This window comes from Lissotriton helveticus, chromosome 8 (genome assembly GCF_964261635.1).
Source record: "Lissotriton helveticus chromosome 8, aLisHel1.1, whole genome shotgun sequence".
Classification (NCBI taxonomy): Eukaryota; Metazoa; Chordata; class Amphibia; order Caudata; family Salamandridae; genus Lissotriton; species Lissotriton helveticus.
In genome coordinates this window covers 1,189,395,813-1,189,418,779 of record NC_136069.1, presented here as the reverse complement: position 1 = coordinate 1,189,418,779, position 22,967 = coordinate 1,189,395,813, and the positions used below count along the sequence as shown (strand labels likewise).

Below are 22,967 nucleotides of genomic sequence, written 5' to 3'. Positions count from 1 at the left end.
CCCGCCTTGCTTGTTGCAGTACCGCATGGCAGTGGTGTTGTCTGTGAACACCTGAACTATCCTCCCTTTGAGTCAGGGAAGGAATGCCTTCAGTGCAAGTAGGATCGCCCGGAGCTCCAGAAGGTTGATATGGAGCCTGGACTCCGCCGCAGACCAGAGGCCTCTGTTCTCCGCCTCTACCATGTGGTCTCCCCATCCCAGGAGGGACACATCCGTCACCACTATGTGCTCCAGTTGGAAAAGGGAGAGGGATCTGTTGCAGACCCAATTCTGGTTTGTGAGCCACCAATGCAACTGTCATGTAGTGCCCTATGAGATCTGAACGTAGTCGGGCAGGTTCCCCTGATGCTGCGCCCACTGGAACTTCAGGTCCCACTACAGAGCCCGCATATGCTATCTGCCATGATTGGTCAGCAGGATGCAGGAGGCCATGAGGCCCAGCAGCCTCAAAGTCATCCTGACCGAAACCCAGGACAAGGGCCGAAAGATCGGAATCAAGCCCGAATGTCTCAGACTCACTGCTCGGGAGGATAGACCCAAAACTGCGCCGGGTCCAGAACCGCTCTGATGAAGAGGAGCGTCTGAGAGGTGATCAAGTGTGACTTCGGCACGTTGATGGAGACCGCCAACAAATGCAGGAGGTTGGCCGTAGTCTGGAGGTGGGAGTCGACTGCCTGGGGCGAGCCCGCCTTCAACAACCAGTCATCGAGATAGGGGAAGACTGAAACCCCTGATGTGCACAGATGAGCTGCGACCACAGGCATCACTTTTGTGAACACCCGAGGGGCACTGGTCAGGCCAAAAGGGGGCACAGTGAACTGAAAGTGCTTGTGGCCTACCGTGAACCACAGATAACGCCAGAGGGCCGGCAGGACGGGCATATGGAAGTAAGCGTCCTGCAAGTCCAACGCTACAATCCAGTCTTGCAGGTCTAGAGCAGACAAGACCTGAGCAAGTGTGAGCATCTTGAACTTCTCCTTCCGGAGGATGAGATTGACGTTCTGAAGGTCTACGATAGGACGCAGGCCCTTGTCCTTCTTTGGAACCAGGAAGTAGTGGGAATAACAACCACGACCTACTTCTGCTGTGGGAACGCGCTCGATGGTCCTCTTGGCCAAGAGGGCCGCAACTTCCTCCTGGAGAAGAGCCAAGTGATCCCCCGACATGCTGTGGTACTGAGGTGGCATGGCTGGAGGGGTAGTCTCGAAGGGGAGGGAGTAGCCCCTTCGGACTATCTGCAAAACCCACCTGCCGAAGTGATGGTGCGCCAGTGGGGAAGGTGATGGTGAAGCCTGCCACCCACTGGCGTATGATGGGCCTGAAACACCGGACTAGGAAGGTTTGGAGGCAGTGGTGGCAGGGGAGGTGGTGGACTAACCCGCCCGCTGGTCCCGTGACCCATCTCAACGGGTCCCATGTCCGCGGCTGCACTGAGACTGTTATTGCGCAGGCCTGTGGCTTTGAAACTAACATGTTTGGGCGCCCCTTCCTTGGCCACGAATGAGCGAAAAGCAGATGCTAAAGGAGTGCGCGTGGCCGAAAGGCCAAAGGACTTGCCGTAGCCTGAGAATCCTTAAAGCGCTTCAATGCACGATCTGCCTTGTCGCCAAAAAGGCGAGTGCCAACAAAAGGCATGTCCATCAGAGTGTTCTGGACACCCCCTGAAAAACCAGTGGTCCTCAGCCAGGTGTGACAGTGTAGCGCCACCGTGAAAATCGCTCTGCCCATCGAGTCGGTGGGTCAATGCCATAACGAATCGTGAACTTGCCTGCATCTCTCCCCACAGCAATAGCTTGGGAGAGCACCGTCCAGGCCTCCTCCAGACACTGAGGCAGCACCTGCGCCACCGTATCGCACACAGAGTGGGAATAACGGCTCAAGATGCATGTGGTGTTCACAGACCATAGCCCTGAACTGGCGGAAGAGAAAATCTTCTTCCCAAACTGCTCCAGTTTCTTGGATTCCCTGTCCAGAGGTGCAGAAGGGAATGTGCTCAGGGACGCAGAGGTTTGGACAACCAAGCTCTCAGGAGTAGGGTGTTGGGTGAGGAAAATGGGGTCGCCCGGGGCCGGGCGAAGACATTGGGCCACGTTCCTATCAACAGGAGCCCCTGTGGTGGGCCTGGACCAGGTGCCCAAAAGGACATCTGAAAGTGCATCATTAAAGGGCAGCAGCGGCTTCGCAGAGAAAGCCGGAACCACCTCTGACAGGCCACTGTAGGGAGCTCGAGGTGGGGAGCCTCTGTTGCCCTATGCAACACCACTAAATAAGTACCACCCTCCTGCGTAGCCACGGTAGAAGGTGCCAGTGCACCAGGTTCTGGCGAGAAATCCAGATCTTCTGCGTCTCCCAAATACTCTGCCCAGTCCGGGTCTAAATCGCATTGGGCTGCAAGAGTCTTCAGACCCCTCCCAGTCCTCCCCGTCCTCCATAACCTGCTGGGCAGGTGGGAAAGAGGCAGGAGGCAGGAGAAAGGGATAAACATTTCCCATCGGCGTCGATCGACACCGTCTCCATGTTGAGGTGGAAGCCGGGGACGACATCGTCCGGGGAGCAGGTCAACGCCCGCGGCGGTGCCGTAGAAGTCAATGTAGGTCGTACGTGGTCATCCGACATCGGCCTGAGTCGCAAACGAAGAAGGGCGAGGACCCCCAGTCGGACCTGCGGGGCCCGAAGGGCCAAAGAGGCGGCCATGGTTGACAGAAATTCCTGGAGCTGGCCGGAGTCGCCGATGGACCCGGGAAGGGCGGGTATGCCGATGGTGACTGCGTAGGCTCCGCCGGAGGCGCCGGGGAGGCACCTACGGCACCCTGAGCCGTGTCGCGAGACTGGCTAGGGTAAGAGGGACGTAACTTCTTTGACTTCTTGTGCTTTATCTTACCTGACCCAGAGTTAGAAGACTTCGTCAAACGATGGTGGCGGCTCCGCGACCGGATCCCTCAACCTCCCACGGGACCGGGAAATTGAACGGCACGGAGCTAACTTCCAGGCCTCAAGCAATTTTCGGGACTGCTCCCGCAAAGTTTGAGGAGCCATTGCCTGGCAGTCGGGGCACGGCGTGGGGTCGTGGTGGTGCCCCAGGTAGTAGAGACACTTGCTGTGCGGGTCCGTCACCGATATTATGCTGGGACAAACCTCGCAAGACTTGAAACCGGGCATCCCTATACACCAGGCATCAAAGACTCAAAAGATAGAGACAAAAGTCCCCAAAAACTCAGCCAAAAATTGGCTGGGGGTACCGCTCTCTCCGGATCTGCATTTGCTGGCACGGAAAAAGAAAGAACTGACGTCAGCGCGCGAGGGTGGCATCTAAGTAGCTGCCGCAACGTCATCCTGGCGATCACAACACCTACGACGGACACAGAGCCGTACAACGCCACCTTCAGACATGCATAGGTACTGCTGACTAAATCTTTCCGGATCCAGTCTTATGCATGGGGGTAATTCTATGGTAAGGAATCTATCACTAACGTGTCTCTTTCAGATAATGTTAAATTAACCTATACAGTATTCTAAAAGATTCATTTGAATAAAACCTTTTTTGCATTGTACAGCACATTCTCTATAAGGGTTTGCATTTGTATGCTTCAGCCAACATTAATTGAAACTGTTGCGTGAAATGGCAGAGTGCTTTAAGTGGGAAATTCCTTTGTAAATCTAAGCGAGATCATGTTTAATCCTACCTTTTTAATAGGGTTAATGCATGCGTTAAAGAAATTTACGTGCAACCTGCATCACAGATTCAAATCAAAACATGCTGATGCAGAATTTCATGCATATGAGGTAGAGTTAACAGAAATACTATTGAATTCAGCAGCAGTAACACATTTTATTTACAGTGCATTAAAGCTGGAAGACTCCAGCAAGCCCTATGAACAAAAAGTATTATTTTTAATATTACAACAGAAGCTCGGTTAGGAGTGTAGCAGTCACTAACCATGATAGCAAATATGGGAGTGACTGAGCAACAAACACTGAAGCAAAAACTGACAAGTGGTTTCCCTGTAAGCTACTAATTAGGTTTTGATGGGTACGAGGTAACTTTTAGGCGCTAGATGCTGATTGCAGCGCTCCATAACGAAAGGCAGAATGAGGATGGCAAAAGGAAGACAAGGGTGCTTGGTGGAGGGAGAAAAGAGCAAGTGATAGAAAAAGTGGTTATCTGCTTATAAACCGGTTTCGACAAACTAAAATGGTCTCCATTCGCATTCTTCCCAAAATGAATTTCAGAAATCTTTGAGCAGAGCGAGAAACAGATTACAGCCACGCCAGATTGAACCAGGCATGAAGTAAAAGCAAAACACTTCTCAAGACGAAGTTCAGAGAACACTTTGATCACTCCATTCCCTACTACCACTGTACATGATGCTATGCACCAAAGACAATCCCTCACAGAAGAAATCTGTACCACCACACACATAGAATCAGGCAAAGAACCAACCTCCTCCAGAGGTTCAAATTTAGTGAAAACAAAGAGAAAGAGGAAATCTAGAGCTGCAGACATGAACTTAAGTGTATTCACCCGAGAGGAAATGGTCTCCCTTCCAAACACACAGAAAGACTAAATTGCTGATCTATAACAAGCATTGGCAAAGCAAATACGTCTCGCCCATGTGAGATCTGTTAGCTTTGCCAATGTTTCTTAGTCATGTTGCAACATGTGTCAAAATAAAGACAAGCATAAGCATTGGCATTGCCAATAGGTCTCGCTTGTGGGACCTTATAAGTATTTAGTTTTGCAGCACAATATCCTATTCATGTCACATCAACTTTGATTTTGATAAAAGTTTAATTTCCCGTGGATCGCGTTTCAGTTGCCATTGTGGCCTCCCGCAGTGTGAGATGCATTTTGCAAGTTAAAAAGCAATGAAAGTTATGTGTGCACTTTGAATAACTACAGTGAGAGTTGATAGCAAACAGAAAGTGAATATGTCTGCAGAAAAGCAGTGGACAGGCCTTCCGAATCACCTACCAATATATCATCTGCGTCCCTGATTCGAGGCTTCGGCCTACCCTGTTAGCAACAGTACCCCAAGTCGAAGTAATCAACCTTTATTCAAGAACGTAAAAAAATACACATGCCCAGTTAATCAAACTTTTTTCCTTGAAGAAAATTATTTTCCTAATGTTCCCGAATCAGACGGATTTCCCTACTTTACAGGACTGTACATTATGAAAACATATACTTAGAGGAATAAAATAAACAAGCACAGGCCAAACCAACAGGCCTCACATTTCAGACCTGTCTTTAGAAGATGGTCTACACCATAATGGTAAAACAAAAACACAATAATAAAGTGCATGTGATGATAGAGCCACGTGCCAGCGTTATGATGCAGGCGCATTTGCTTTAATTTTGTATTTACGGATCCTAAATAGCGGACACAAGTAAGATCAATAAATAAAAAATTAAGATTTTTAGCGCAAACACAAATTTAAACAAACATGGGACAACGAGTCCAGTCGGCAGCAGCCAAACTGGCTTTGGGATGGACTAGGAGATCCTCGGCCACTGCTGCATTGGCCGAGTTGCATTGGCTGCCCTTGAGGCAACGCATTGCCTTCAAGGCCCTTTGCCTGGTCTTCAAGGCACTACATGGAATAGGACCCGGACCTCTTCAACGTCTGTTCTCTTGGTATACCCCCACCAGAACACTCAGGTCTACAACTGCCTGCCTCTCGAGAGTGCCCAGATGTAAGAAGGCCAGGATGGGAGGAAGATCGTTCAGAGTAGCTGCAGCCAAACTATGGAACAGTCTACCTGTCGACATTCGCCATATCCCTCATCTCCTCCCATTCAGGAAACGTATCAAAACATGGCTCTTTCCCTTGTCCCTGTAAAACCGGCCAGTCCCAGTCCACCCCCGTCAATAAACCACAAGAGTAGCTACCAGCGCCAGGATACCTGCCAGGTGACAGTCGCGCTTTATAAATGTTTTAAATAAATAAAATAAATAAAATAAAGTGGTCCTTTGTTACTCTGCTAGCAAAGGACTAAATTCGGGGGTGGGGGAAGAGATGGGGCAAGGAGTGGTAAAGCATAGCAGAAGGGAAAATGTAACATAGGGGCGGGAAGAAACACATCTGATAGAATGTGAAGAGCGCACGGAGCGAAGGAGAGAAGAACACAGAGCGCAGGAGCCAGAGAGGAGGACACGAGACATCGAGAACACACGGAAGTGACAGCAACATAGGAAGTAGGGGAGAAGTACACAAGGGCGAGAGCCCCACAGAGCGGGGGTGGGGGAGAAGTACACGAGAGAAACAAGTAGGATAAGGGGTGGCAATATGGAAGGGCACTTGAGCAGAGAAGGTGAAAGCTGGTAAACATATAGACTCATGAAATGCTTAACCAACAAGACGGAGGGAAGGCAGAGAAGGGGAGGAGAAATGCGACACGGCGGGCAGGGGAGGGGGCCGAGCGGGGAGAGCGGCGATGAGGGTGTGAAGCAGCAGGGGCCTTTGAAGTGAAGCTAAGCTTCACTTCAAAGGTGTGGGAGGAGTGCTGCTACGGCCTGAAAGTTTATGGCCCAAAAGAAGTGAAGCTTTCCGTACGTTTTCTTCTCTCATCCACGATTTTGCTTCCTGGTGCAAACCTGAGGAAAAGGGAGCTTTTGGCCACACCAAAGCTTTGGAGACCTCTGTCCTAGGTTTGAACACATTAATGCTGTGTGTGCAGTGTGCTGCCATCACGTCTCGTACCAGGGAAAGCTAGAGAAAGAAGCAGACTTAAAAGAATATCCAGGTTTTCAAACGTTATCTAAAGCGATGACTGCTAGGGTGAGCATGAATGTCCAACGGAAGGGCGTTCTAGTGGGTGGCTGGGAGGAAGGAGAAAGAGCATCTGCCTGGACGAGAGCAATTAAACTGAGGGACCTTAGATTGGTATTATAAAACACAAATTTCCATGCTGTGCAGAAATAAAGACCCGGCTGCAAACGTAAGAAGGAACGCTGTGTCTAAGGATCCAGAGATGCATACAAAGCTCTTTTTTTAAAAAAAGGAGCATTTTGAATGAGGTGAATGTGGTGTAGAAAGTTCTTGAGAAGAGCAACATAATAGAAAGCTACCATAATAGGCGTGTTCTACATGCATACAAAAACATGCAAAACAAGAGCGGCCGGGAAACTGAAAGTACATGCATGAATAATTTGGGGAGGAGAAGCCGAGAAGCCGCAGAGCGCACGCTGGGCGAAGCCCTTTGATGTGCTGTGCGGCGGCCGTTAAAAAAATGCAATTAGGAGGGAGGGAGGCTGATGCGCGTGCTTGTTTGATCACGTGAACTTAAACAAAACTGCAGCGCAAGAAGCCCTTGGTTTCACGAGGATTTTCAGGACATGAATTCTCGCTCCGCTCGATGCGCTTGCGTGCATCGATAGGTCGCGACACCTAAAAAAAAGCTGTATGCCACAGCCAGTGTTGACTGCGTCATAGCGCGTTTTTGTTTTACTTTCATCCATGCTGCACTGAAGCCAGCGCTGCTGAACGATATGGCTAAAAACCATTGACAAAGCCAACATATCTCGCACAGGCGAATGATATTGGCTTTGCCAGGGCTTGTCTTTAGTGATGTGACTAGAAAGCACTAATAAACCTTATTAGCCTCTCCGGACACATTTCTAACGGTCTTCTGTCCCAGCTTACCTGACCTATTGGCAGGTAATTAAATATATTAAAAAACACACAACTTGAAAGATCCCCAGGTAAAGCCCATAGCAACAACAGAACTGGAATCTATGATGATGACAGGCCTGCTGATAAAGCATGACATCTGGACGGTGAGGGATTGTCATAGTTTTTTATTATTTTTTATAAATACACAATGGAAACATAGAACTGTAGACAGTCCCTAACTTTCTAATAATACACCTTCCTCTAGACATGCTTTCTCAGAGCTAGAGGATTTCAGCAGTCTGCCCATTCTCCAGATGTGCCTTCTCAGTGCTAGAAGGCTCTGGCAGTATGCCCTTTCTCTAGACGTGCCTCCTCTGGGTTTCTGCAATCCCTGCCTGGTATTGTCAGCTCACTAACATAAGATGTCAGCAGTGAGCGATTTATCAGGATGTGTCTTGTCAATGCTTAAAAGACACTCTCATAGTATTCAACCGCCAGGAGTGTCTGCCTACCGTTTTAGGTTGAATACGCTTTCTCCATATTGTCTTCTGAGCCAGATAGTCTAGTTTTCTTAGCTTTGCTTTTTTCTCATTTTACTTTGAACCTGTGTGATTTTGGATCTCTAAATGTTTATGCAAACTTTCAGATTCAGGCAATGAGACAGCGGCTCTCTACATTGGTTGGTACTAGCGTCTTGAGGATGCCCTTGTCCCCTCCCCCAGATATATATTGTTCTCTACTCCCATTTTGTGGACCTCTGCACAAAGAGCTGTTCAAAGTCACAGGTTTACAGTACTACATGAAACAGAGGGCACCTGAGCTGACCGGGGAGAGGCAAGGTCTACCCAGGCCCCAGCACAGCTTCCAGGTGTCGAGGGGGGCTTTTAGCAGTTCCAAGCAGAACAGGGAACACACATACAGGGCTACTGATGCATGTGTTCCATATTCACAGAAAGGTCCAGTGTCATACTTCTGCAACAGCTGGGGCTTAGTTATTGTTTGCAACTTAAGAACTCACACTCCGCAATCTCTTCCTGACTTCTTTAGGAGATTTTAGTGTTTTTTTTAAACAATAGACCACGCTGCTGTGTTTCTTAGGTCTCGCCTGCTGACATCACATGGGTTTTCCACAGGGAGGGATATTGTTTACTTTAAATGGCTTGGAGCCCACCCGTTACTTACCATTCGTTGTCATCATTGTCACTTTTCTTTGCTGCCTCGTAATTAGCCCGCGAGGGCTGGGCATCACTTCCTTTTCTGTTTTTTGTCTTCTGTGAAGCATTGGCCAAGCAGATTCATTCATCCTAAATGGTGTCCGCCCACTGCTTGCCTGGTGATTGAGGTACTATTTCTTCTTCCCCTCCACCCCTCCCGCCCCTTGTTTGCAGTGCGTCTTTCATTTCCCACCCACCCCTATTCCGTGTTGCCTCCCACTCCGCCCTCCACCCCCAACGTCTGAGAGTCTCCTGATACAGTTCCTTGATTTCCAACTCTGGAATATCTTTGGTTTAAACCTCCAACAGTCTGTTCATGTCTTCTCAGAACAAGGTGATTGTTACTATCATTTTCTATCATGATTGACTACTGCACACATCTGCTACTCCCATCTGCAAAAGGCTCTTAATATTTGTAGCTCCATCTCCTTTATTCACAAACGGTAAAATATATATTGCACCCTCGCCCACTAGAACCTCCCAGTCTAAAACGCATTTATTTTAAAAAAAATCTGTTCTCCCAGAAACGTTGTACACAGTAACAACCTCCTGCATCAGAGGAAAGCCACCAGATGTTTATGTAGATTGTAGGTCAAGGTCAGTAGTAACATGTTAGATTATAATTGAATTTAAATAGCTCATGACTTGAAAGCTATATAGGACAATTCAGTGGCAACTGTGGTAACTTTTTATACCACACAATGCTAGTCCATCCAACGGCAAAGAACAAGTTACTTACCTTCGGTAACGATATATCTGTAAGAAACAGTAGTTAGTATTAGATTCCTTACCTTAGAATATCCCCAGGCGTCAGTCTGGATCCGGAAACTTTTGCGTAGCAGTACCCCTGCGCGTCGGTAGGCGTCGTCTGCAGGCGTCCCCTGCGGCTCCGCGTCGTCGGCGTCGTGCGCCGTGATGACGTCGCTGGAGTATATAGACGCCGCCTCCGCGCGCTGACGTCAGTTCTTTGCACACAGCTTTTCCGCGCCAGAACACGCAGAGCCATGTGAGAACTAACACTGGTGCCAAATGAAACTAGGGCCCTGAAAGGGACGTCCGTAACCCTAGGTATCAGTTCGCAGAACGGGGAGGATGGGTGGGGCGGTAAGGAATCTAATACTAACTACTGTTTCTTACAGATATATCGTTACCGAAGGTAAGTAACTTGTTCATCTGAAAGAAACAGGTTAGTATTAGATTCCTTACCTTAGAATAGATACCCCAGCAATACCAACCCCGGTGGTGGGTCTGCGAACCAATACAATCCTACACCAGAAAATCCTGGAGGACCGAACGGCCAAACAAGCCGTCCCTCCGGACTGGACTGTCCAGGCAGTAATGCCTCGCAAAGGTGTGCAGCGAGGCCCACGTAGCCGCCTGGCAAATGTCCTGCAAAGGGACTCCCCGGCCCAGGGCAGTAGTAGCCGCCGTGGCCCGAGTGGAATGGGCCCTCAGCCCAACAGGAGGCTCCTTCTGAGCCAAAGAGTAGCATGCTTTGATGCACAGGACGACCCACCGAGAGATGGTTCGTTTCTGTACCGCCCTTCCCTTCTTCTCACCCACGTAGCCAACAAACAGTTGGTCATCCACCCGGAACTGGCGTGTGCGATCCATATAAAATGAAAGCGCACGTTTTGGGTCCAGACGATGGAGCCGCTCTTCATCTTTTGAAGGATGCGGAGGCGGGAAGAAGGAGGGTAAGGTGATGGACTGCCCGATGTGAAAAGCAGAAACTACTTTGGGCAGGAAAGAAGGTCTAGTTCTAAGAACCACCTTGTCAGGATGAACGGACAAGAAAGGAGGTTTAACAGAAAGAGCCTGGAGCTCACTCACTCTCCTGGCAGAGGTGATGGCAACCAGGAAGGCCGTCTTTAAAGTGAGAAGACGGAGAGGACAGGAATGAAGCGGCTCAAAGGGAGCACACATCAAGAATGTCAGAACCAGGTTCAAGTCCCACTGAGGCATCACGAACGGAACAGGTGGATACATGTGCGTGATGCCTTTCAAGAATCTCAGTACAATAGGGGACTTGAATAAGGATGGCTGATCAGGAAGCCTTAAGAAGGCGGAAAGGGCAGAAAGGTAGCCCTTGATAGTGCCCAGAGCAGAGCCCTGCTGGGCAAGAGAAAGAAGGAAGAGGAGAACCTCGGAAAGAGGGGCAGAAAGGGGATCCACAGCCTTTGCTGTGCACCATGCCACAAATCTGTTCCACCGGCAGGCGTATACCGACTTTGTGGAGGGACGCCTGGCTGCCAGAATCACATCACAGACTTCAGGAGGCAAGTCGAATGGCCTCAACTGTCGCCGCTCAATCTCCACGCATGGAGGTGGAGGCTGGACAGGTTCGGGTGGAGGACCGTCCCCTGCTGCTGCGACAGAAGGTCCTCCTGAAGGGGCAGGCGGATCGAGGGACCGACTGACATGCTGAGTAGCTCGGGATACCAGTATCTTCGAGCCCAGTCCGGAGCCACAAGGATAACTTGGGCCTGGTCGCGCCTGATCTTCTTCAGCACTCTGGGCAGAAGTGGTATAGGCGGAAAGGCGTACAACAGACCGCAACTCCACTCGCGCCGAAAGGCGTCGCCGAGCGAGTGCCGTCTTGGAAACTTCAACGCGCAGAACTGATGACATTGCGCGTTCTCTTCTGTGGCGAATAGATCTAACCAAGGCTCTCCCCATTGCTGAAAGAGGCCGTTCGCCACGTCCGAGTTCAGACGCCATTTGTGATCCACCGAGCACCGACGGCTGAGTTCGTCCGCCCTGGCGTTCAGAGAACCTGCCAGGTGTTGAACCGTCAGAGTCACGCCCTGACGTTCCAGCCATTGCCAGAGGCGCAGAGCCTCCTGGCAAAGGGTCCACGACCCCACACCGCCCTGTTTGTTGCAGTACCACATGGCGGTGGTGTTGTCCGTGAACACCTGCACTACACTGCCGTTGACAAAGGGGAGGAATGCCTTCAGTGCTAGACGAATCGCCCGCAGCTCCAACATGTTGATATGGAGCCGGGACTCCGCCGGAGACCAGATGCCTCTGATCTCCGCCTCTCCCAAGTGGCCTCCCCAGCCCTGGAGGGACGCGTCCGTCACAACTACGTGCTCCGGTTGGGGAAGGGAGAGGGATCTGCCCCTGACCCAAGCGCGGTCCGTAAGCCACCACTGCAACTGTCTCGCAGTGCCCTCCGAGATCAGGACATGGTCGGACAGGTTGCCCTGATGCTGGGCCCACTGAAACTTCAGGTCCCACTGCAGAGCCCGCATCCGCCATCTGGCGTGATGCACCAGAAGGATGCAGGAGGCCATCAGCCCCAGAAGCCGCAGCGTCAACCTGACCGAAACCCGGGACAACGGCTGAAAGATGGGAATCAGAGCCTGAATATCCCAGACCCGCCGTTCCGGAGGATAAACCCGAAACTGCGCCGAGTCGAGAACCGCTCCGATGAAAAGGAGCTTTTGAGAGGGACACAGGTGTGATTTCGGCACATTGATGGAAAACCCCAGCTCGTGCAGGAGGTCTGCCGTCATCTGAAGGTGGTGGACGACTGTTTGGGGCGAGCCCGCCTTCAACAACCAGTCGTCGAGGTAGGGGAAGACTGAAACCCCTAACCGGCGCAGATGAGCTGCGACCACCGCCATCACTTTCGTGAACACCCGTGGGGCGCTGGTAAGGCCGAATGGGAGCACGATAAACTGAAAGTGCTCTTGGCCTACCGTGAACCGCAGGTAACGCCGGTGGGCCGGCAGGACGGGGATGTGAAAATACGCATCCTGCAAGTCCAACGCTACCATCCAGTCTTGTGGGTCTAGAGCAGCCAAGACCTGAGCCAAAGTCAACATCTTGAACTTCTCCTTTCGGAGGAAGCCGTTGACGTTCCGTAGGTCCAAGATAAGACGTAGGCCCCCTTTGTCCTTCTTGGGTACCAGAAAGTAGTGGGAGTAGCAACCACACCCTACTTCTGGCCCAGGAACGCGCTCGATGGCCCCCTTGGCCAAGAGGGCCGTAACTTCCTCCTGCAGAAGTGTCAAGTGGTCCCCCGACACACGGTGGTTCTGCGGTGGCATGGCTGGAGGAGCGGTCTCGAAGGGGAGGGAGTAGCCCCTTCGGACGAGCTGCAGCACCCACCTGTCCGACGTGATCGTGCGCCAGCGGGAGTGGTGATGGCGAACCCTGCCACCCACTGGCGTCACATGGGCCCGAAAGCTCGGACTAGGAAGATTTGGAGGCTGCTGCGGGGGGAGGTGTGGACTGGCCTCGCCGCTGTCCCCTACCGCCACCCCGGCGGAATCCACGGCCGCCACCGCGCTGAGGAGCGTTCTGCGGTGCGTGGCTGGCAGCACGCGTGGGACCGCCCCTTCCGTGGCCACGAAAGGAGCGAAACGAACCCGTCTGCTGGCGCTGGGTCGAAAGACCCAAAAGGACTTGGCCGTGACCCTGGAGTCCTTGAAGCGCTCAAGCGCGTTGTCCGCTTTGTCACCGAACAGGCGACTGCCATCGAAAGGCATGTCCATGAGGGCATTCTGGACATCCGGCGAGAAGTTGGCGGATCTCAGCCAAGCATGGCGACGAATCGCCACCGTCGTGGACATAGCCCGTCCCAGCGAGTCGGTCGTGTCAAGACCACACCGTATGGAATACCTCGCTGCGTCCCGGCCTTCAATCAAGGCCTGGTTGAGCTTGTCCCGCACCTCCTGCGGGCATTGCGGCAGACACTCCGCGACCGTATCCCACAGAGAGTGGGTGTAGCGGCCTAAGAGGCATGCGGTATTGCAAGACCGCAGTCCTGCACTCAAAGACGAAAAGACCTTCTTGCCAAATTGGTCATATCGCTTAGATTCCCGATCGGGCGGGGCCGTCGGGAATGCGGACTGGGAAGTGGAGGCTTGGATCACCAGACTCTCCAGGGAGGGATGGGTGGAGAGGAAGGCAGGGTCGTCCGAACACGGACGGTGACGCCTGGCAACGTTTCGGTCAACAGGTGAACCGGAAGCGGGCTTGGACCAGGTGCCCAAAAGGACATCCGTCAGGGCGTCATTAAACGGCAGCAGAGGCTCCTGTAGGCATGACTGCGGTTTGAATACCTCGGTGAGGATGTTAGGCTTCACCTTAGCAACGGGGAGCTCAAGGCTCAAGGCCTTGGCAGCCCTCATCAGTACCACTGAATAGGCAGCCCCAGCCTCCGACGCCACAGTGGGAGGCGAGACAAACCCAGGGTTAGGCGACTCGTCCAGACCACTGGCATCACCTAAGTCACCTACCCAGTCCACGTCGTACTGGCATGCTCGTGACAAAGGGTCCTCAGACCCCTCCCAACCCTCACCATAATCGTCCTCATCGCCATAGTTCGAGTCGACGATATAGACCGGCTCCTCGGAGCCAAGGGGCCCCAACGGCGCCGGACTCGGCGTCGGACGATGCCGGTCCGACTCCACGTCAGGAGTCAGAGAGGGAATGGGGGTGGCGCCGCGCGGCGTCGGCGCCGGAGCCCCGACGCCGGCCGGAACCGACGGCGGAGTCACGGCGCCGCGCGGAGGCGGCACCACGGGTTGCCCCGATGGAATCGGCGCCGGAGAGGCCGGTTGACCAGCCGGCGACGACCCTGAAGGGCCCAGCGGCGCCGGGTCCGGAGCCGCCGGCGGCGTCGGGGCCGGAGCCGCCGGCGGCGTCGGGGCAGGTGCACCCGAACCGCTCGGGCCCCCAGACGGGACCGACGGGCCCGCAGGCGCCGTAGGCCCCGCCGGAGGAGACATCGCCCTCATAGCCATGAGGAACTCCTCAATCTCCTCGCGCGACGCGCCTTCCCCAGGGACCGACGGGTATGGGGCAGACTGCGTCGGCGACCCACGCGGGGCCGCGGGGGTGGGGCCACCCGAACCCCCGGCCGCATCACGCGGGCGTCGGGGGGAGTCGGGGGTACGATGACGACGCCCCGACTTCTTGTGTCGCTTACCTGAGGAACCGGAGGAATGGTGGCGACAACCGGAGCGCTCATGGCGGCTCCGCGATCGTTCTCTCGACCGCTCCCTCGACCTCCGACCGGACCGGGACCGCTCTCGACGCGGGGCCGACACCCGGAGCTCGAGCAGCTTGCGGGACCGCTCCCGCCTAGCCTTACTCGTCAAGGCCCGGCAGTCGACGCAGGACTCCACGTCGTGGTCCGGGCCCAGACACCGGAGGCAGAGTCGATGGTGGTCGGTGACCGACATCAGGCGGTCGCACCCGTCGCAACTTTTAAAACCGGGCATCCTACCGGCACCTGAAGAAGAGTTAGATATAACAAAAACTTGGTCAAAGACCGGAGTACTGCTCTTCGGATCTGCGCTAACTGGCGCGGAAAAAAGAAGAACTGACGTCAGCGCGCGGAGGCGGCGTCTATATACTCCAGCGACGTCATCACGACGCCGACGACGCGGAGCCGCAGGGGACGCCTGCAGACGACGCCTACCGACGCGCAGGGGTACTGCTACGCAAAAGTTTCCGGATCCAGACTGACGCCTGGGGATATTCTAAGGTAAGGAATCTAATACTAACCTGTTTCTTTCAGATCAATGGGACTTCACACCACACAAATTCACTTTACACAACACCACTGCACACAATTCCACGCCATACAAATTCACTTCACGCCACACAATTTCATTCCATGTCACTCCAAGCCACACAATTCTACTCCATGTCACACAAAGCCGCTCCAAGCCACACAATGCCACTGCAAGCCACACAATGCCACTGCAAGCCACGCAATGCCACTGCAAGCCACGCCATGCCACTGCAAGCCACGCCATGCCACTGCAAGCCACGCCATGCCACTGCAAGCCACGCAATGCCACTGCAAGCCACGCAATGCAATGCCACTCCATGCCACACATTTATAATTATATTTATATAGCGTACACTACCCCTGACAATGCCACTACACTAAATGCCACTCTACACAATGCCAAATTTTTTCACTCCACACCACACAATTCCAATCCACACAATGTCACTCCACTCCATTCAACACCAATTGATGCTACACAAGAACACTCTACTCCACACAATGCTACTCCACTCTGCTCCATGTCACTACACGCAGAGGCACTCCACACAGTGCCACTTCATGCTACACACTGCCACTCCAATCAATACCACTTGCTCCACTCAACTGTAATTTTGTTTATATGTGCTTACTAAACCGGACTAGGTGTTGAAGTGTTTTGTGGCATGCCACTTTATGTCAATCTACTCCACCATACACATTGCCACTACACTCCACCAAATACAACTCCATACCATGCCGCCCCACACTAAGCAGTGTCACTCTACACCACTCAGCACAATGTCACTCCATACAATGCCACTCCACTCCACCAAAGCCAATAGATCTCACATTGGCGAGACCTACTGGCTTTGTCAACGATTGGTATTTAAACTTTTATCCCTACAATATGTCTACTTTAAGGCAATGCAATAAGAAAATATAATTACTCTTTCTACCACAGAAAAATGTTGTGTGTTGGTTATGGATACACGCCGACAAGCAATTTATTGTGGGCCATTAATATGCCAGTGCCCAATTTACCATAACCAAACACTTTATGAAGGGCACAAGTCCTAAGAAAAATAGTGAGGAGACTAATTAGCATATGTAACTCGCAATGACATAACAGGCAGTTACATCACAGGTAGTAATGCTATGCTCTTGATTTGGAACATGCCTATTTTACTAAAACTATCTATCCTGAAGAAACATGAAAAACAATTTTTGCTGCGTTTGACTTTATTATACATCACATACGTTTTCTACATATGAATGTGCATTTGAGATTAACAATGGCTCAAAGGAACACTATTCTTAAAATGAGATTCGACATGGAACCTGGTGTTGCATCTTGAAGTGCACGCAGACACCAAACAAAGGATGGTGGGTGTTTTTTGTTCAACAGAAAGCTTGCTGTTAATGTAGGTTTGCTTTCGGCTGGTGTTCTTCATATCCGGCTTCAAAGCACAAAAGCATGGCAAATGTGCAGGTCATTAGGCAACATAAGGCTTAATGGAGTGAAGTTCTCTTTTCTTCCTCAGAGAAATGACACAAAGATAACACCCTACTCCCACTGAGTCTTTCTCACAAATGAAGTGGATACTGCCAACAAGTAATGCGTGTTTTCAACACCTTGAGGCCAGGTTACACACACATGCAGTGTTTATACAAGTAAGCAGCTGCAGTGCTTGGGCGCAAGGTGACATCTCTCACCTCCTTCAGCCTCAAGGCACGGAGTCCCTTCTCTTAAAAGAAGGGTGTGGGGGGTGCATAGAGAGTTGTAGAGTGGAGTAGTGTTGTAGAGTGTCAGAGTGCAGTAGTGTCATAGAGTGGAGTAGAATTTAATGGAGTAGAGCGTCAGAGTGGAGTATCATAAAGTGTGGCGTCGTAGAGAGGCGTATCACCGAGTGGCCTAGGGGGAAGTGGTGTAAAGTACAGTGGTGCAGAGTAGATTGGCATAGAGTGCACTGGTTTTGAGTAAAGTGGTGTGGAGTGCGGTGATGTAGGGTAGATTAACGTAAAGTGGTGCAGAGTAGAGTAAAGTGGCACAGTGCAGAATGCAGTGGCATAGAGTGCAATGGGGTAGAGTGGTGTGGCTCAGGATGGAGTGCAGTGGCGAAGAGTAGAGTTCAGTGGCAGAGTGGAATGATGCAGAGTAAAGTGGTGTAGAGTGTATTGATGTAGAGTGCATTGGCATAGAGTCGAGTGGTGCAGAGTAGAGAGCAGTGGCTCAGAGTGCAGTGAAGTAGAGCAGTATAGAGTTCAGTGGCGGAGACTGCAGTCATGTAGAGTATTGTGGAGTGGGGGTGGCGCAGAGTGCATTGGCTCAGAGTGCAGTGGGGTAGAGTGTTGCAGAATAAAGTGCTATAGAGAACAGTGGCGTATAGTACAGTGGAGCAAAGTAGAATAGAGTGGCGTAAAGTGCAGTGACGTAAAGGGCAATGGTGTAGAGGGGCCTAGTGTGCAGTGGATTAGAGTTTCAGATTAGAGTTGTGTGGCTTAAAATACAGTGGTGCAGAGTAGCGTGGCGTAGAGTTGCGTGGCGTTGAGTGGAGTAGGATAGAAACTAAGCATGTTTATTTTTGGTAACCCACGAGGGTCATATTTAGACTTCCAATCCAGGGATGCAACTCACTGGGAGACCCACATGTACGACTGCGTGGCTATGCCTACTGTCTTTGAGAAAGGACGAAAGGTCAGAAACGTGACAGGCACTGTACTGCCTTCAAGTGTTATTTACCAGAATTGTTCTTCTGCCTAATAAATTTGAACTTGTTGCGAGTGCACTTCACTGGAGATATATATATATATATATTTTTTTTTATATAGAGAGTTGTATACAGCGTTGACAAGACCCAAGGGTATCAGAGCTCTTTACAACACTGACACAGGCAATATTGTCAGACAACAATAAGTGAAAGTATAATCTCTTTATATGTGCACAAACATATGAAGTGTTTATACATGCATGTTAAAAAAAACGTACATTTTCGTGGTAAAGGCATATGTGTGATAAAAAAGTTTGTGGTAAAGGCATGCATGTTCAAAATGTGTTGTTAAGGCATGGTTGATTCCGTCATACATCCATTTACAAGGATAGAAAGCAATAGGCCAACCAGACAGATACACTGTCAACCAAGATCTAATGATAAAAAAGTAACTCAGAAGACTACTATTATTTGTATTAGTCAGGTTTGGTCCACCCTGGAAATCCACCTCAAATACATATACTCTTTTGGTTTCAGCAGGTTTACTGTATGAGAAGGTTATGTGGAATAATAGATTTGCTGAGAGAAGAGCAGCCAAAGAATAACATTTCTGGCTTCTAGCTCTCTTATGTGTGACATTAACAGGGGAAAAGAGGTGAACCCTATTAAGTGAACCCTTTTGGTATACGCTTGTAGCTCAACAATGAGCACCACCACATACTCAGTCCAGCCTCCAAATCTCCAGGGTGATATCACACCTGGTCAGTATCCAGTTGAGATGGTACAGTTTGTCATTGCTTTAATATAATTTTGAACCTAGGCCATAACTGCTTTTTCTCGTGGTTTCAAAGGAAATGGTAATTAGAGCATGGTGAAATAATTAGCTGGAATGCATTTGTCCAAAGAGTATTGCTGCTTTTTTACTTGAGATCAAGAAAACTTGACCTGAGTATTTAGATTGTTGGTTTCTATGATATATAGTACATGATTGGGCTTGCTGCATCCATGGCAGAAAGCATGTCAATTGGGCAGTCAAGGGGGTAAACCTTCCAAGCATCGTATGCAGAATTACCACATGTATACAATAACAACTAAAAATAACAAAACTGTTGGAATACGTATAAAAATGTAGCCCATACGGATGGGCACAATCCATTCATATGCCAAACTGCATACAATCAAAGCCCAAGTTGAAACTGGAATGAAATTGTAATATTCAGTATCTGAAATGCTTCTTAAATATGTCAAGCACTACGGAAATAAGAACAGAAGAATATCAGCTTCACCCAAGGGATTGTTTATGTCTCATTCACTTCTTCTTTGTCCTGATGGCTGGAAGTCCCATGTCCTTTAGTTGCTTTCTGCCTTTACTTATATAGTGATTCCAACAGGCAATCCAGAGGTTCTGGGTGACAAATCTATGTCTAACCCAGAGTTCCCTCCACGAAAGGTAGGCTTCCCTCACAGATCTGACTTCAACATCTTTCATTTCTGGGACCTACGGAGCACAATTCAGGCTCATATAAAAGGGAAACACGAAGAAAATGAAGGGAGACTCAAACAAAAATAGGTGCATACATTTCTCAGTCTAGCAGGAGTCATTAGCATGTGCTAGAAGCTAATCAATTCAATATGGAGTTATTTTTTACTTTACCTTTGCTGGTGTGTCACTGGTTGCTGTTCTAAGCAGGTATTTGGAGTTGTAAGCTGGTGCCTGATTGTAATACCCAGCTGCTGCCTGGGTAGAAACTGAAAACATAGGAAAAGGGTTAATAATACACTGCAGACATAAGTAATTGAAAATGATTATTATTGTATTTCAAGTTCCCACAAAAACAAACCGTGTAACTACAACTTTGTAGAAACCAGGCTTGGTTTCATTAGAATAAGTAGTATTGTATCACAAATAAACAATCTACAGCTTAGTGCAGCTTAAAAAGTGTGACAAGTGAATAAGCCATTTAATTTATGTAATTTATTTTCTTAAACACTAACATACATTTACCTGTTAGGGGGGTACCATGAAAGCTTGGGGTCCCTTGATAACTATCTGGCATAAGCTCTGTTCCAAAACCCTCAGAAGGCCATCGGCTAGAGTGTACATTGCCACTGTAACTGAGTTTCAATTCACGAACCTCATTCTATTGGATAAAATAAATAAAACATTAAACAGTAGGTGTAATAATCAAAGGCAATATGCAAGTACAGTACTGGAAATATTGTGATATTTAAACTAAAACAAATTATGAATGATAGATTTAGTCCTTACAATGAATCCTAACAGGTTACTGTTTTTTATAGCTCCAGGACTTTGGGACGAATTTATATTTTGAAGGCCGGCCCGACGTTTCACCATGGGGACGGAGTAAATAACTCCGTCTCCATGGCGGTGGGACCGCACGGCAAATTTATAAATAACCGCCAAGCAGGCGGTCATTTATAAACATTGACAGGAACCACCGGCACAGTGCTTACTGTCAATGTATATCGCTGTTTAGTACAAGGCTGTGACAGCATGACGCAGCACTGCCCAAACAGTTTTATTTTCAAAAAGAAAATCTTCAAACAGGATTTTCTTGTTGAAAATAAAGAAAGTAATGCTCCCCTCACCATGAGTCATTGCCTAAGGCAAGGAGACCATTATTTACATTTTACTGTCCCTCTGAGCCAGGGTTTTCCCGACAGTGACGGACAGTAAACAATAGCTATATGTTGGCCCATCCAGACTGGGTGGGTGGAAATAAAGCCATTTCTAAGACAGCTCTTACTCCGTCTGAGAGGTTTGGCGAAGGTGGTAACAGAGTAGCCACCGATATAGTCAAAGCTAAGGTTCACCCACAAATGTGTTGGTGGAGGTAAATGCATCTGGTGGAGGTAAAATGATTCTTAGGAAAATTATTCAACAATCATCATTCTATATTCCGGTTTGCGATTTATTTGCTTTACTTACAAGATTACATCATGTTTACTTCTAATAAATTAAAGATTTTCCTGTAGTTGAACCGTCAGGGAGGCCTACTGAGATTTAAGATCATGAGGATCTGATAGAAGACAAAGCCCTATAGCCTGGATCAGACGAACTAATGAGATGTTAACACCATATGCAGGAGTGCTGTTTCCCACTAGGGCATGTGGGCCTAGGGTGTTATATAAAGGATGTGCTGTGTCTTCAGCTTGTATCCAGCTCTGAGGAATGTGATGGAACAGCTAAATGTTGCCCAGATAATTACTTTTGTGGGAAAGCTCTGTGTTAGACACTCTCCAATGCACTCTAAATCTGGCATTTGTCATCATTCATTAAGATGTTGTTTACTTTGGGAAACCCAGAGTGACACTACATTGTGTCACTGTAACATTTCCCAGTAAACCTGAATGCACCTTTTTCATTTTTCTGTTCCTGAAGAGCTTAAACAAAGTTCTCCAATCTTAAAATCAGAGGGGTTACACACGGAGATCCCCTTTTCATGTATCTTGAGTTACTCCGGTCTTCAAGTGTCTTTTGTTGTTCGCAATTTTTTGGTAGCATCCTTCAATAAGTAAAGGGCATTTATGGATCAATGTGTTACCTTGGTATCTTAGGTGTTGAATCGGACAGGCAGCTTACGATCCCTACTTGAAGTACAACGGGGATAAGCGAGGGTTATAGACTGCCTTAAGGAGTACCAACTTGCTTGGTGAGCTCTTTTGAATTTACAGCTCAGTTTGGTTCTCTGTGTAAATGAACAATCAATGGTTGGACATACAAAATTATATTAAAATGTATGAAGTTTGTCAATTCTCTCATTTACTTGAATTAACTGTAGAGCGTGTGGATAATTTGATAGACCTCATGACTGTGAGGTTTTTCTTAGGGCTTGTAGTTTTTCATCCACTGTTATCAACTTAATTGCCTCGTATGTTTGAACAATGTTGAGGTAATGATAATTTTTTAAATTGCATAACTTTTTCAGTAGTACTACTTTTTGTTAGTGTTTATTGGGATGTGAAGGACACATTACTTATTTTCAGTAATGCTTTCTTGTGGCTACTCTGGAATACTGCAGGTTCCTCACCTTTAGAATATTTCCCAGGCAAAAGACTACATCCGGAAATTAATTTTAAAAGCAGTGCTCCCAGGCGCCACTGAGTGACGCAATGCATCTCTGTGTTGGGTTTCTTCCGTCCCATATGTAATGGAGCAAGTCACATATAAATGCGATCCCTGCTCGTCAATGACAGTTACTTTCTTTCCGTACCTTTCAAATACATTTTTCAGTGTGCCAGAGAATGATGTACCGAAGATTGCAGGGTTCAAACGAATTAGTGAATGTAGGAAACCTATCCCTCCATTGTCGCAACCTCCGCATGCTGACGTCCGTTTCTTTCTGAATCTCTGTTGGTGCAGTCGTACTTGGAAGCCTTAGAACTCAGATTGGCCAGTATGCAATCTTATTAATATGAAGTGAAAGAGTCCATTCCACAGACTGGGGAGGAGGGTGGGTCAGTGAAGAATCTAAAGTTAGAGTATCCACAAGAAAGAGGGTTACTGAAGGTAAGTAACGTTTTCTCCTTGTGAATGTTTCTAACCAAAGAGTCCTTACCATCTGAAAAGTTACCAAATCTGTACCTCTGCAGGTCTTGGGTCTGTGGAATGACCCGGAGAAGGAAATCCTGCAGGACAGACTGGGCAAAATGCACCTCCAGCAAGACCAGACTATCCAGGCAGTAGTGTTTTGTGAATAGGTGGACTGACACTCACTTAACAGCCTGGCAGATGTCCAAAACTGGCAACCCCCGTTGCAGAGTAGTGGTCGCAGCTTTCACTATGGTGGAATGAGTGTGTAAGTCTTCCGGAAGATGTTAATTTGCCAGCACATAACATATCTTGATGCAAAAGACTATCCACCTGGAGAAGGTCTTCTTATGCACGTCCTA

The 22,967-nt window shown here is 49.2% G+C and overlaps 1 protein-coding gene across 1 annotated transcript in view; it reads right to left on the bottom strand.

The window, feature by feature from the left end:
* The window catches only part of LOC144773228 (E3 SUMO-protein ligase RanBP2-like), a 559,200-nt gene that overhangs the window by 211,552 nt on the left and 324,681 nt on the right, over positions 1-22,967 (bottom strand). Inside the window, exons 18-19 of the mRNA XM_078658126.1 lie at positions 20,059-20,194; positions 19,708-19,802 (exon numbers count right to left, since the gene is read on the bottom strand). Of these exons, the coding sequence (XP_078514252.1) occupies positions 19,708-19,802; positions 20,059-20,194 (231 nt within the window). The remainder of the gene's footprint in view (positions 1-19,707; positions 19,803-20,058; positions 20,195-22,967) is intronic.